The sequence below is a fragment of the Heterodontus francisci genome, chromosome 37 (assembly GCF_036365525.1).
Source record: "Heterodontus francisci isolate sHetFra1 chromosome 37, sHetFra1.hap1, whole genome shotgun sequence".
Classification (NCBI taxonomy): Eukaryota; Metazoa; Chordata; class Chondrichthyes; order Heterodontiformes; family Heterodontidae; genus Heterodontus; species Heterodontus francisci.
In genome coordinates, this window is record NC_090407.1 from 4,965,899 (window position 1) to 4,980,954 (window position 15,056).

The window sequence follows — 15,056 nt, forward strand, 5'->3', positions numbered from 1 at the left end:
ATATATTAAGTGCACTTCGTCGATTTGTTGCTATGCAAGGCTTGTACCATCAGGTAATGGGAAGTTTTTCTTTGTCTACCCGATTAATTCTAGGAAGTAAACACTAATCTCCAGGGAATGTTAACAGCAACCCAGGAAACACAGTACTCCTCCATGTTGAACACCAATTGGAAGAAGCACGGAGGGTGGCTAACTACAAGCTAGTTTATGTTACCTGGGCCCACTGCCCTCCCCCAGCCGTACCTGCTCTTTGTTTTCCTCATTGAGCACTAAATGGAATTGAATGTAATCCGGACGAAATTGCAAAGTACAGCTGGTGATACTTTGATCTTCGATCCTGCTGTCTACACCGTCCAGAGTGTCCGTGGCCACGGCGTGCGGTAAGTCCATTGTAGAGAAGAAGGAGCAGCGGGACTCTGGGGAATAAGACTATCACAGAGGGGAAGCCTTGACAAAAAGGCCCCGAACACGTAAAAAGCCACAAACAAAATGTACTCTGGGTGGGGGACTTCAATGTCCATCACCAAGAGTGGCTCGGTAGCACCACTACTGGCCGAGCCCTCAAGGACATAGCTGCTAGACTGGGTATGCGGCAGGTGGTGAGGGAACCAACAAGAGGGAAAAACATACTTGACCTTGTTTTCACCAATTTGCCTGCCGCAGATGCTTCTGTCCATGACTGTATTGGTAGGAGTGATCACCGCACAGTCCTTGTGGAGACGAAGTTCTACCTTCACATTGAGGATACCATCCATCATGTTGTGTCGCACTATCACCGTGCTAAATGGGACAGATTTCGAACAGATCTAGCAATGCAAAACTGGGCATCCATGAGGCGCTGTGGGCCATCAGCAGCAGCAGAATTGTACTCAACCACAATCTGTAACCTCATGGCCCGGCATATCCCCCACTCTACCATTACCATCAAGCCAGGAGACCAACCCTGATTCAATGAAGAGTACAGGAGGGCATGCCAGGAGCAGCACCAGGCACACTTCAAAATGAGGTGTCAACCTGGTGAAGCTACAACCCAGGACTACTTGCACGCCAAACTGCATAAGCAGCAAGCAATAGACAGAGCTAAGCGATCCCATAACCAACGGATCAGATCTAAGTTCTGCAGTCCTGCCACATCCAGCCGTGAATGGTGGTGGACAATGAAACAACCAACTGGAGGAGGTGGCTCCTCAATGATGGGGGAGCCCAGCACATCAGTGCGAAAGATAAGGCAGAAGCATTTGCAACAATCTTCAGCCAGAAGTGCCGAGTTGAAGATCCATCTCGGCACCTCCTGAAGTCCCCAGCATTACAGATGCCACACTTCAGCCAATTCGATTCACTCCACGTGATATCAAGAAACGACTGAAGGCACTGGATACTACAAAGGCTACGGGTCCTGACAATATTCCAGCAATAGTACTGAAGACGTGCTCCAGAACTTGCTGCACCCCTAGCCAAGCTGTTCCAGGATAGCTACAACACGAGCATCTACCCGGCAATGTGGAAATTTGCCCAGGTATGTCCTGTACACAAAAAGCAGGACAAGTCCAACCCGGCCAATTACCACCCCAACAGTTTACTCTCAATCATCAGTAAAGTGACGGAAGGTGTCATCAACAGTGCCATCAAGCAGCACTTGCTTTGCCATAACCTGCTCAGTGATACCAGGTTGGGTTCCGACAGGGCCACTCAGCACCTGACCTCATTACAGCCTTGGTTCAAACATGGACAAAAGAGCTGAACTCAAGAGGTGAGGTGAGAGTGACTGCCTTTGACATCAAGGCAGCATTTGACCGAGTATGGCATCAAGGAGCCCTAGCAAAACTGGAGTCAATGGGAATCAGGGGAAAAACTTTGCTGGTTAGAGCCATACCTAGCACAAAGGAAGATGGCTGTGGTTGTTGGAGGTCAATCATCTGAGCTCCAGGACATCACTGCAGGAGTTCCTCACAGTAGTGTCCTAGGCCCAACCATCTTCAGCTGCTTCATCAATGACCTTCCTTCAATCATAAGGTCAGAAGTGGGGATGTTCGCTGATGATTGCACAATGTTCAGCACCATTCGTGACTCCTCAAATACTGAAGCAGTCCGTGTAGAAATGCAGCAAAACTCGGACAGTATCCAGGCTTGGGCTGATAAGTGGCAAGTAACATTCGCGCCATGCAAGTGCCAGGCAATGACCATCTCCAACAAGAGAGAATCTAACCATCTCCCCTTGACATTCAATGGCATTACCATCGCTAAATCCCCCACTATCAACATCCTGGGGTTCACCATTGACCGGAAACTGAACTGGAGTAGCCATATAAATACCGTGGCTACAAGAGCAGGTCAGAGGCCAGGAGTCCTGCGGCAAGTAACTCACCTCCTGACTCCCCAAAGCCTGTCCACCATCTACAGGGAATAAGTCAGGAGTGTGATGGAATACACTCCACTTGCCTGGATGGGTGCAGCTCTAACATCACTCAAGGAGCTCAACACCATTCAAGACAAAGCAGCCCGCTTGATTGGCACACCATCCACAAGCATTCACTCAATCCACCACCGACACATACTGGCAGCAGTTCGTACCATCTACAAGATGCACTGCAGCAACGCACCAAGGCTCCTGCGACATCACCTTCCAAACCTGCGACCTCTACCACCTCGAAGGACAAGAGCAGCAGATGCATAGGAACACCACCACCTGCAAGTTCCCGTCCAAGTCACATACCAACCAGACTTGGAACTATATCGCCGTTCCTTCACTGTTGCTGGGTCAAAATTCTGGAACTCCCTTCCTAACAGCACTGTGGGTGTACCTACCCCAAATGGACTGCAGCGGTTCAAGAAGGTGGCTCACCACCACCTTCTGAAGGGCAATTTGGGATGGGCAATAAATGCTGGCATAGCCAGTGACGCCCACATCCCAGGAATGAATTTTAAAAAAGCATCTTCCAAAAACCAAAGACCTCCTTTTTCCTCAACCGAGGATTCCCCCCCACTGTTGTTGACAGGGCCCTCAACTGTGTCTGGCCCATTTCCCGTACCTCTGCCCTCAACCCTTCCCCTCGCTCCCAGAACCGTGACAGGGTTCCCCTTGTCCTCACTTTCCACCCCATCAGCCTCCATATCCAAAGGATCATCCTCCGCCATTTCCGCCACCTCCAGCGTGATGCCACTACCAAACGCATCTTCCCCTCCCTTCCCCTGTCAGCATTCCAAAGGGATCGTTCCCTCCGCGACACCCTGGTCCACTCCTCCATTACCCCCACCACCTCGTCCCCATCCCATGGCACCTGCCCCTGCAATCGCAGGAGGTGTAATACCTGCCCATTTACCTCCTCTCTCCTCACTATCCCAGGCCCCAAACACTCCTTTCAGGTGAAGCAGCGATTTACCTGTACTTCTTTCAATGTAGTATACTGTATTCGCTGCTCACAATGTGGTCTCCTCTACATTGGGGAGACCAAGTGCAGACTGGGTGACCGTTTTGCGGAACACCTCCGCTCGGTCCGCAAGCAGGACCCTGAGCTTCCGGTTGCTTGCCATTTCAACACTCCCCCCTGCTCACATCTCTGTCCTGGGATTGCTGCAGTGTTCCAGTGAACATCAACGCAAGCTCGAGGAACAGCATCTCATGTACCGATTAGGCACACTACAGCCTGCCGGACTGATTTCAGAGCATGACAGCCCCCCATTTTACTTTCATTTTTAGGTGTTTTTTCTTTTTTCTTTTTTCCATTTTTTTTTTACAACCTTTTTTTTTGCATTTATTTCATTTCATTTTTGTTTGTTCAGTTTGCGTACCCACTGTTTTTTTCATGTTTGCACTTGCTGCTGTTCAATATTCAGTGCATTAATACCTATTCTGTAGTAATGCTTTGTCTTGTTTGCCTTTGCTCCATGACCTTTTGGTCAGCTATGTGGCCTTGTCCAATCGGCACCTTCTCCTTTGTTATCTCTTGTCCCACCCTCACCTCACTTGCTTATTCAGTTTAGAGATACAGCACTGAAACAGGCCCTTCGGCCCACTGAGTCTGTGCCGACCATCAACCACCCATTTATACTAATCCTACACGAATCCCATATTCCAATAACATCCCCACCTGTCCCTATATATTTCCCTACCACCTACCTATACTGGGGTCAATTTATAATGGCCAATTAACCTATCAACCTGCAAGTCTTTGGCATGTGGGAGGAAACAGGAGCACCCGGAGGAAACCCACGCAGACACAGGGAGAACTTGCAAACTCCGCACAGGCAGTACCCAGAATTGAACCCAGGTCGCTGGAGCTGTGAGGCTGCGGTGCTAACCACTGTGCCGCCCATATAACCTGTGACATTTTTAATATTTGTCAGTTCCGAAGAAGGGTCACTGACCCGAAACGTTAACTCTGCTTCTCTTTCCACAGATGCTGCCAGACCTGCTGAGTGGTTCCAGCATTTCTTGTTTTTATTTCAGATTTCGTTTAGAAGAATGAGGGGTGATCTTATTGAAACGTACAAGATTCTGAGGGGGCTTGCCAGAGTAGATGTTGAGAAGATGTTTCCACTAGTGGGGTAATCTCAAACTAGGGGACATAGTTGCAGAATAAGGGGACACTCATTTAAAACTGAGATGCAAAGGAATTTCTTCTCTGAGGGTAGTGAATGTCTGGAATTCTCTACCCCAGCGAGTTGTGGAGGCTAGATCACTGAAAGTATTTAAGGAGGAGGTGGATAGATTTTTGAAATATCAAGGTGGTGAGGGCTATGAGGAGCTGGCGTGAAAGAGGAGTTGAGGTCTGGGGCAGATCAGCCATGATCTTATTGAATGATGGGGCAGGCTCGAGGGGCCGAATGGCCTGCTCCTGTTCCTATTTCTTATGTTCTTATTTCCAGCATCTGCAGTATTTTGCTTTTATTTTATTCCAACAACCTGGTCCTGGAAACCCTCAGCTTTCCAATTGGACGGAAGGTGTAGATGGACATGACGGCCAGCCATTGGGAGGAGAGCGGGGGCGGGACTATGACGTAATCTGCAGAACGCTGGCCAAGCAGAGTTGGCAACTCCATTAACAGATTAAATGCAGCCGCACTGATGGGTCATTGACCCGAAACGTTAACTCTGCTTCTCTTTCCACAGATGTTGCCAGACCTGCTGAGTGGTTCCAGCATTTCTTGTTTTTATTTTATATTAAATGCAGCCGCTCCCCCAATGTGACTCCCCGGGCGGGATTGAGAAACTGGAAAACACCCTCCTGGATTCACAGTAAAACCACCAACAAGCTTTTCCTGAATAATCAGAGCTCATGGAACCCGTAGCTGGTGTTACTGAAAATAATCCAACTCTCAACATTCACGCTCCAAAAAGCGGGTCAAATTTTTCAAAATTAACCGTCAAAAACCGCCGCCCAACCGTCAACGGCCGCCGCCATAAACCGCCCAACCGCCAGGCTGCTGCTTCCAGAAGCTTCCACTGCGCGACGCCATTTACAAACAAAAGGCTAAGGTTGTTTTTGAATTGAATTCCGTGTGAATTAAACTCGGATTAACAATAACTTTTCCTTCAGACTTTCTTCTGTCGCGCTCTCCTGCACAGGATGAAGCGACTCTCTCACCGCGATTTCCCTATCTGAAGGGTGAACAGCTCGGCAGAATCCCACCCGAACCCCAGGCCCCGGACCCGGACCCGCGCCGCGCTCTCATCGGCCCTTTTGCGCGGTAACCGGGACACACACACAGCGAATCGCTCACCGGAGAGATCACCCACCCCAGGGGGTGGGAAATCCTGACTGAAATCGCGCAGAAAACAGCCTTTTAAACCGTTCCTACTCCGGTCTCGATCCGAGTGTAAATTAAACGTCTTTGTTGTTTCACTTTCGAGCGTGACGGTTTCCGCCCTGAACAGCATCAAATTACTGAGGCTTGTTTGTGGATTGGTATCTATTATCAAACATTAAAGTCCATCTTTTACAAGCCCTACATTTTAATTGGGCTTTTCAGAGGCCAATTTAAAAGTAGATTTATTGGGTGGCTCTCTCGTTATAGGGTCACATTGTCTGGCAGGACAGTCTCTAATGCCCCAATCTGCTAATCACACCAATAAAAGAGGCTGTGGGAAGGAACTGGGCTCTTAGTTCCTGTTTTTTAGGCATTACGTGCTTCATAAGGCTGGAAAATGGGGTCCAGGATGTACGCGTGGTTCTAACGGGCAATCGGTTTGCGAGCGCGCGATGACAGTATTGTGTCCAGTTCTGGTCACCACACTTTAGGAAGAATGTGAGGGTCCTTGAGAGGGTGCAGAGGAGATTTTAACCAGAATAGTTGCAGGGACGAGGGATTTTAGCTGTGAGGTTAGATTGGAAAAGCTAACTGATGAGCTGACAAAAGCCGTCAGGTCCTTCGAGACAGGTAAAACTCCCCGAAGTGACAGCTCACCGATTGAGTTGTATCCGGCTCTGCGGGACTGGATTGGCCCAGACCTGCTAGAAGTGTACGAGAGTATGCTTCTGGCCGGCAGCATGTCAGAATCCATGAGGAAAGGCATGATCACCCTCATCTACAAGCAGAAGGGGGAGAGGGCAGAAATCAGTGGTTCGCAGTGTAACAGTGGTTAGCACTGGTAACAGTGGTTAGCACCGCAGCCTCACAGCTCCAGCGACCCGGGTTCAATCCTGGGTACTGCCTGTGTGGAGTTTGCAAGTTCTCCCTGTGTCTGCGTGGGTTTCCTCCGGGTGCTCCGGTTTCCTCCCACGTGCCAAAGACTTGCAGGTTGATAGGTAAATTGGCCATTAGCAATTGCCCCTAGTATAGGTAGGTGATAGGGAAGTATAGGGACAGGTGGGGATGTGGCAGGGATATGGAATTAGTGTAGGATTAGTATAAATGGGTGGTTGATGGTCGGCACAGACTCGGTGGGCCGAAGGGCCTGTTTCAGTGCTGTATCTCTAAACTAAACTAAACTTCTAAGGAAGTTTGGAAAATCATAGCTAACTCATACACTATATCTGCAGCTGCCTCTTTTAGAACCTTAAGGTGTAGGCCATCAGTTCCTGGAGATTTGTCAGATTTTAGTTTCTCCAATACTTTTTCTCTGCTGATATGAATTTCCTTAATTTCCTCACTCTTCCTAGCCCCGAGGTTACTGCCTATTACTAGTATGGAACTTGTGTCTTCTGCTGTGAAAACAGACACAAAATATTTGTTCAGTGCCTCTGCCATGATAATTTCTCCTGTCTCTGCTTCCAAGGGACCAACGTTTAGCTACTCTCTTCCTTTTGATATACTTATAAAAGCTCTTACAATCTGTTTTTATGTTACTGGCTAGTTTACTCATTTTTTCTCCCTTTTTATCAATTTTTTTGGCGGCCTTTTGCTGGTTTCTAAAACACTCCCAATCCTCAGACTTGCTGCTCTTTTTTGCAACATTGTAAGCCTTTTCTTTTAACCTTAACTTCCTGAGTGAGCCATGGATGGATCTTTCTGGCTGAGTTTTTGTCTTCAAAGGAATGTGTTTTTGTTGAACATTTTGATTTGTTTCTTTAAAGGTACCCCACTGGTCATTTACCACCATACCTTTTAGTCTTATTTATCCAGCCTATGGAATTGGCTTTGTTTAAGATTCTTGTTTGTGATTGGAGCATGTCACTTTCAAACTTAACATGGAATTCAGTAGTATTATGATCACTGTTTCCCAGTGTGGATATTTCACTTTCATTGCTTATTAGCCCTGCTTCATTACACAATACTAGATCATAAGAACTAGGAGCAGAAGTAGGCCGTCCGGCCCCTCGAGCCTGCTCCGCCATTCAATAAAGAACAAAGATAATTACAGCACAGGAACAGGCCCTTCGGCCCTCCAAGCCTGCGCCGATCCAGATCCTCTCTCTAAACATGTCGCCTATTTTCTAAGGTTCTGTATCTCTTTTCTTCCTGCCCATTCATGTATCTGTCTAGATACATCTTAAAAGACTCCATCGTGCCCGCATCTACCACCTCCGCTGGCAATGCGTTCCAGGTGCCCACCACCCTCTGCGTAAAGAACTTTCCACGCATATCCCCCCTAAACTTTTCCCCTTTCACTTTGAACTCGTGTCCTCTAGTAATTGAAACCCCCACTCTGGGAAAAAGCCTCTTGCTATCCACCCTGTCTATACCTCTCATGATTTTGTACACCTCAATCAGGTCCCCCCTCAACCTCCGTCTTTCTAATGAAAATAATCCTAATCTGCTCAACCTCTCTTCATAGCTAGCGCCCTCCATACCAGGCAACATCCTTGTGAACCTCCTCTGCACCCTCTCCAAAGCATCCACATCCTTTTGATAATGTGGCGACCAGAACTGTACGCAGTATTCCAAATGTGGCCGAACCAAAGTCCTATACAACTGTAACATGACCTGCCAACTCTTGTACTCAATGCCCCGTCCGATGAAGGAAAGCATGCCGTATGCCTTCTTGACCACTCTATTTACCTGCGTTGCCACCTTCAGGGAACAGTGGACCTGAACACCCAAATCTCTCTGGACATCAATTTTCCCCAGGACTTTTCCATTTACTGTATAGTTCACTCTTGAATTGGATCTTCCAAAATGCATCACCTCGCATTTGCCCTGATTGAACTCCATCTGCCATTTCTCTGCCCAACTCTCCAATCTATCTATATTCTGCTGTATTCTCTGACAGTCCCCTTCACTATCTGCTACTCCACCAATCTTAGTGTCGTCTGCAAACTTGCTAATCAGTCCACCTATACTTTCCTCCAAATCATTTATGTATATCACAAACAACAGTGGTCCCAGCACGGATCCCTGTGGAACACCACTGGTCACACGTCTCCATTTTGAGAAACTCCCTTCTACTGCTACTCTCTGTCTCCTGTTGCCCAGCCAGTTCTTTATCCATCTAGCTAGTACACCTTGGACCCCAAGCGCCTTCACTTTCTCCATCAGCCTGCCATGGGGAACCTTATCAAACGCCTTACTGAAGTCCATGTATATGACATCGACAGCCCTTCCCTCATCAATCAACTTTGTCACTTCCTCAAAGAATTCTATTAAGTTGGTAAGACATGACCTTCCCTGCACAAAACCATGTTGCCTATCACTGATGAGCCCATTTTCTTCCAAATGGGAATAGATCCTATCCCTCAGTATCTTCTCCAGCAGCTTCCCTACCACTGACGTCAGGCTCACCGGTCTATAATTACCTGGATTATCCCTGCTACCCTTCTTAAACAAGGGGACAACATTAGCAATTCTCCAGTCCTCCGGGACCTCACCCATTTTTATGGATGCTGCAAAGATATCTGTTAAGGCCCCAGCTATTTCCTCTCTCGCTTCCCTCAGTAACCTGGGATAGATCCCATCCGGACCTGGGGACTTGTCCACCTTAATGCCCTTTAGAATACCCAACCCTCCCTCCTTATGCCGACTTGACCTAGAGTAATCAAACATCTGTTCCTAACCTCAACATCCGTCATGTCCCTCTCCTCGGTGAATACCGATGCAAAGTACTCGTTTAGAATCTCTCCCATTTTCTCTGACTCCACGCATAACTTTCCTCCTTTGTCCTTGAGTGGGCCAATCCTTTCTCTAGTTACTCTCTTGCTCCTTATATATGAATAAAAGGCTTTGGGATTTTCCTTAACCCTGTTTGCTAAAGATATTTCATGACCCCTTTTAGCCCTCTTAATTCCTCGTTTCAGATTGGTCCTACATTCCCGATATTCTTTCAAAGCTTCGTCTTTCATCAGCCGCCTAGACCTTATGTATGCTTCCTTTTTCCTCTTAGCTAGTCTCACAATTTCACCTGTCATCCATGGTTCCCTAATCTTGCCATTTCTATCCCTCATTTTCACAGGAACATGTCTCTCCTGCGCGCTAATCAACCTCTCTTTAAAAGCCTCCCACATATCACATGTGGATTTACCTTCAAACAGCTGCTCCCAATCTACATTTCCCAGCTCCTGCCGAATTTTGGTATAGTTGGCCTTCCCCCAATTTAGCACTCTTCCTTTAGGACCACTCTCGTCTTTGTCCATGAGTATTTTAAAGCTTACGGAATTGTGATCACTATTCCCAAAGTAGTCCCCTACTGAAACTTCAACAACCTGGCCGGGCTCATTCCCCAACACCAGGTCCAGTATGGCCCCTTCCCGAGTTGGACTATTTACATACTGCTCTAGAAAACCCTCCTGGATGCTCCTTACAAATTCTGCTCCATCTGGACCTCTAACACTAAGCGAATCCCAGTCAATGTTGGGAAAATTAAAATCTCCTATCACCACCACCCTGTTGCTCCTACATCTTTCCATAATCTGTTTACATATTTGTACCTCTATCTCACGCTCGCTGTTGGGAGGCCTGTAGTACAGCCCCAACATTGTTACCGCACCCTTCCTATTTCTGAGTTCTGTCCATATTGCCTCACTGCTCGAGTCCTCCATAGTGCCCTCCTTCAGCACAGCTGTGATATCCTCTTTGACCAGTAATGCAACTCCTCCACCCCTTTTACCTCCCTCTCTATCCCGCCTGAAGCATCGATATCCTGGGATATTTAGTTGCCAATCATGCCCTTCCCTCAACCAAGTCTCAGTAATAGCAATAACATCATACTCCCAGGTACTAATCCAAGCCCTAAGTTCATCTGCCTTACCTACTACACTTCTTGCATTAAAACAAATGCACCTCAGACCACCAGTCCCTTTATATTCATCATCTGCTCCCTGCCTGCTCTTCCCCTTAGTCACACTGACTTCATTATCTAGTTCCTTACAGGCTTTTGTTACTACCTCCTTACTGTCAACTGACCTCAATTGGTTCCCATCCCCCTGCCACATTAGTTTAAACCCTCCCCAACAGCGTTAGCAAAAGCACCTCCAAGGACATGGCTGATCTTTTCATGGACTCAGATCCACTTACCCGCGCTCCCACAGTATCCCTTAATTCCTTTATTGTTCAAAAAGATATCTACCTTAGCTTTAAAGACGTTTACTGAAGAAGCGTCAACTACTTCACTGGGCAAGGAATTCCATAGATTAACAACCCTCTGGGTGAAGAAGTTCCTTCTTAATTCAGTCCTAAATCTGCTCCCTCTAATCTTGAGGCTATGCCCTCTTGTCCTAGCTTCATCTGCCAGTGGAAACATCCTCTCTACTTGTATCTTATTTATTCCCTTCATGATTTTATATGTTTCTATAAGATCCCCCCTCATTCTTCTGAACTCCAATGAATATAATCCCAATCTACTCAGTCTCTCCTCATAAGCCAACCCCCTCAACTCCGGAATCAACCTAGTGAACCTCCTCTGCACCCTCTCCAGTGCCAGTATATCCTTTCTCAAGTGAGGAGACCAAAACTGCACACAGTACTCCAGGTGTGGCCTTACCAGTTCCTTATACAGCTGCAACATAACCTCTCTGCTTTTAAACTCAATCCCTTTAGAAATGAAGGACAAAATTCCATTTGCCTTCCTAATTACTTGCTGTACCTGAAGACCAACCTTCTGCGATTCATGCACAAGGTCACCTAGGTCCCTCTGCATAGCAGCATGCTGCAACTTTTTACCATTCAAGTAATAATCCTTTTTCCTGTTACTCCTACCGAAATGAATGACTTCACATTTATTAACATTGTATTCCATCTGCCAGACCTTTGCCCACTCACTCAATGTATCTATGTTCCTCTGCAAAGTTTCACAGTCATCTGCACACTTTGCTCTGCCACTCATCTTAGTGTCATCTGCAAACTTTGACACCCTACACGTGGTCCCCAACTCCAAATCATCTATATAAATTGTAAATAATTGCGGTCCCAACACCGATCCCTGAGGCACACCACTAGTGACTGATTGCCAACCAGAATAGCACTCATTTATCCCCACTCTCTGCTTCCTGTTCATCAACCAATCCTCTATCCATGCTAATACTTTACCTCTGACGCCATGCATCCTTATCTTATGCAGCAGCCTCTTGTGCAGCACCTTGTCGAAGGCCTTTTGGAAATCTAGGTACACCACATCCACTGGGTCCCCATTGTCCACCTTGCTCGTAATGTCATCATAGAATTCCAAAAGATTTGTCAAGCATGACCTGCCCTTCATGAACCCATGCTGCGTCTGCCCAACGGGACAATTTCTATCGAGATGCCCTGCTATTTCTTCCTTGATGATAGACTCAAGCATCTTCCCCACTACAGAGGTTAAGCTAATCGGTCTATAATTCCCCATCTTTTGTCTACCTCCCTTTTTAAACAGTGGCGTCACATCTGATGTTTTGCAATCTGCTGGGACTACCCCAGAGTCCAGCGAATTTTGGAAAATTACCGTCAGTGCACCTGCTATTTCTCCCGCCATCTCTTTTAGAACCCTGGGATGCATTCCATCAGGGTCAGGAGACTTATCAATCCTTAGCTCCATTAGCTTGCCCAACACTACCTCTTCCGTAATAATGATTGTTCCCAGGTCCTCACCTACGTTCGTCTCTTTGTCAATTACTGGCATGTTATTAATGTCCTCCACTGAAAAGACCGATACAAAATACCTGTTCAATGCCTCGGCCATTTCATCATATCCCATAACTAATTTCCCCTTCTCATCCTCTAAAGGACCAATGTTTACTTTAGCCACTCTTTTTCGTTTTATATATTTATAAAAACTTTTGCTATCTGTCTTTATATTCTGTGCTAGCTTTTTCTCATGTTCCATCTTACTTTTCTTTATGGCTCTTTTTGTAGCTTTCTGCTGACCTTTAAAGTTTTCCCAATCTTCTAGATCTAAGGTAGCTTTATCGCTACTTGGCTCCACAATGTATTGCTGCAAGAAACTGTTCCAAAAACATTCTACAAACTCATCTTTCATTGTCCCAGTCTATATGAAGATTAACCCCCCCCCCGCCACAATTATAACATTGCCTTAGTTACAAGCTGTAATCATTTCTCACTTAATGCTCTCTCCAACCGTCTAAGTACTATTATGGGGCCTATAAACTACTCCAATCACATGTAGATAATTTTTCCACAATCTTATCTTTGTGGACATAGTGGACACACATTGAATGATTTCTTAAAAGTAGAAACTAATAGCCTATCAGTCTCAATTGGACTGTGTGTATGTTTTGATAAAAATGCTCAAGCTTATCACAGCTAATGTTTCATACCTTAGCTGATTTTTTTCTATATTCAGCAGCTGCCATTCTGCAAGTTGTATGTGTCACTCCTTTAGAGAATGAAAAAAATAGATCTGTGAAAAAATATCCAGGTCTGCAAGGTGTGACTTTTCATTATAGTGCCATTTCTATCAACTGTGACGCTACTTATCTTTTCAAGCAATATAATGTATTTATATCATTATTTCAATAAGTAAATAGTCTACAGATCACATTATTTTAGAATTGTAATTCAGGCTACAGATTGAATTTTTAAACCCACGCTAAAAACTTAGAAAATTATATAAAAACCTTGTTTTGACTTGTGGCATTAGTCACAAGGAAATCATGTGTAAATCACAAGGATTCATCTGATCTGTTTGTAACACAGCCAGGGCAAAACAAGTACTGTACATGTGATAGCTTAAAGAAAGCAAAATTAATGTTTAAAGGATTTTATTTAATAAAATGTTACATATTTAGTAACAAAATCATATGCAGACAAATGTGATAATATTACGATATCATTGATTGTGTTTGATCCAAAAAACTAGTGAAACTCTAAATTAAAGCTAGCTAATTAGCAGGGTGAGGAGAAACCATAGTTTGGCTTTGAAAAGGTAAGACTTTGTGTTAAACACCATCACTTGTTGGTACATGCCATATAGTTTCTCTCTGCCTTCATAACTTTTGTTTATTAATTACTGAAGATTTCCTAAACGCCTGCCTGAAAACTTCACAATGTAATGGCAATTCGCCTTTAACTTTCAACTTCAGCCTTGAGTCAAATGGTATTGCAGAAATTAGTTTAATTGTTTTGCTACAGATCTGAGAATCAGAAAACTTGATCCTGTTGAATATGTTATCACCTCCAATGAAATAGTAAAGGGAAGAATTTCACACAACTATGTCAACTGTTCATGTATTGGTATCCCATGGGGTAATTAAATACACAAGAAATATTGTAAAACAAAATCAAGAATACAGGTAAGAAATAATATAAAATATAAAAGTTAAACTGTCAGGTGCAGAAGAAAGTGAAATGCCCCTCTTCAATGAGTGAATGCATCACTGAAACATACAGTAGCTCATCAAGTGATCCTATAGGGACAATTTTAACTCCCAGCTAAAATGTTCTGGGAGTAGACGGTAGTCCCGAGTCGGAGTCCAATACATTGGTTGTCTGTGTAAGAGATGATATTCCTGCACACTAACTTCATTCTTGGCAATCTGAAAATACATCCTCTATTTATTGACTCAGTTCATTGGAAATTCATAATGAAATTCACTGAATCAGCAAAAATAAGAGTACAACATCCTTTTATTGGAAATGAGAACAAATACTGTCTGCAATAGACTTTCTACTTTACTGGTTATCAGGCTGTGTAGGAAATATGGGGGAAGGAGTGAATTTCCACAGGCATTCACCAATCTCATGCTGAAACCTGGTGGAAACCCCAGGGAAACAGTGTCCACATCCATTTATGCCATTTCTCTGGGGTTTCCACCAACATTGTGCTCAAGTTAAACCAGGAGATTTGGGAATCCCTTGGAAATTTCACCCCCTAGGTCTTTAGCAGATACTTTAAACTCTGAATGACTGAATCAACTGTTACTATTTTAAAAATATTTGTGCCATCACTGCCATCTCCAAGTTCCCCTCTAAGTCACACACCATTCACACAGCATCCTGACTTGGAAATATATTGCCATTCCTACATGTTGCTAGGTCAATATCCTGGAACTTCCTACCCAACACCACTGTGGGAGTACCTTCACCACACAAAAGCAGCAGTTCAAAATGGCAACTCACCACTACCTTCTCGAGGGCAATTAGGGATGGGCAATAAATGCAGCCTTGCCAACCCCAACGACATCCTATGAATGAACCATTTATTCTGCTATGTAATTATCATAGAATGATATAGCACAGAAGGAAGCTATTGT

The 15,056-nt window shown here is 45.2% G+C and overlaps 2 protein-coding genes across 13 annotated transcripts in view; one reads left to right on the plus strand and one right to left on the minus strand.

Moving 5' to 3' along the window:
• The window catches only part of LOC137351976 (tumor necrosis factor receptor superfamily member 14-like), a 126,601-nt gene that overhangs the window by 70,037 nt on the left and 41,508 nt on the right, over positions 1 to 15,056 (minus strand). For 2 of the 9 annotated variants that reach the window (XM_068016924.1, XM_068016926.1), the window contains one exon: positions 13,122 to 13,180. The exons of 1 other annotated variant lie outside the window; for it this stretch is intronic. Coding sequence is in view for 4 of the 8 variants with exons in the window: in XM_068016920.1 (XP_067873021.1) it covers positions 5,722 to 5,878 (157 nt within the window). In the remaining 4 variants the exon portion in view is untranslated. Of the gene's footprint in view, positions 1 to 5,721; positions 6,039 to 13,121; positions 13,181 to 15,056 lie in introns of those variants that run through there. 6 more of the 9 variants (XM_068016920.1, XM_068016919.1, XM_068016921.1 and 3 more) reach the window with 3 other exon arrangements.
• The window catches only part of c37h1orf127 (chromosome 37 C1orf127 homolog), an 82,005-nt gene continuing 71,999 nt past the window's right edge, over positions 5,051 to 15,056 (plus strand). For 2 of the 4 annotated variants that reach the window (XM_068016912.1, XM_068016913.1), the window contains exon 1: positions 5,051 to 5,476. In XM_068016912.1, the coding sequence (XP_067873013.1) occupies positions 5,277 to 5,476 (200 nt within the window). In that variant the 5' untranslated portion in view covers positions 5,051 to 5,276. The remainder of the gene's footprint in view (positions 5,477 to 15,056) is intronic. The other 2 variants (XM_068016914.1, XM_068016916.1) reach the window with 1 other exon arrangement.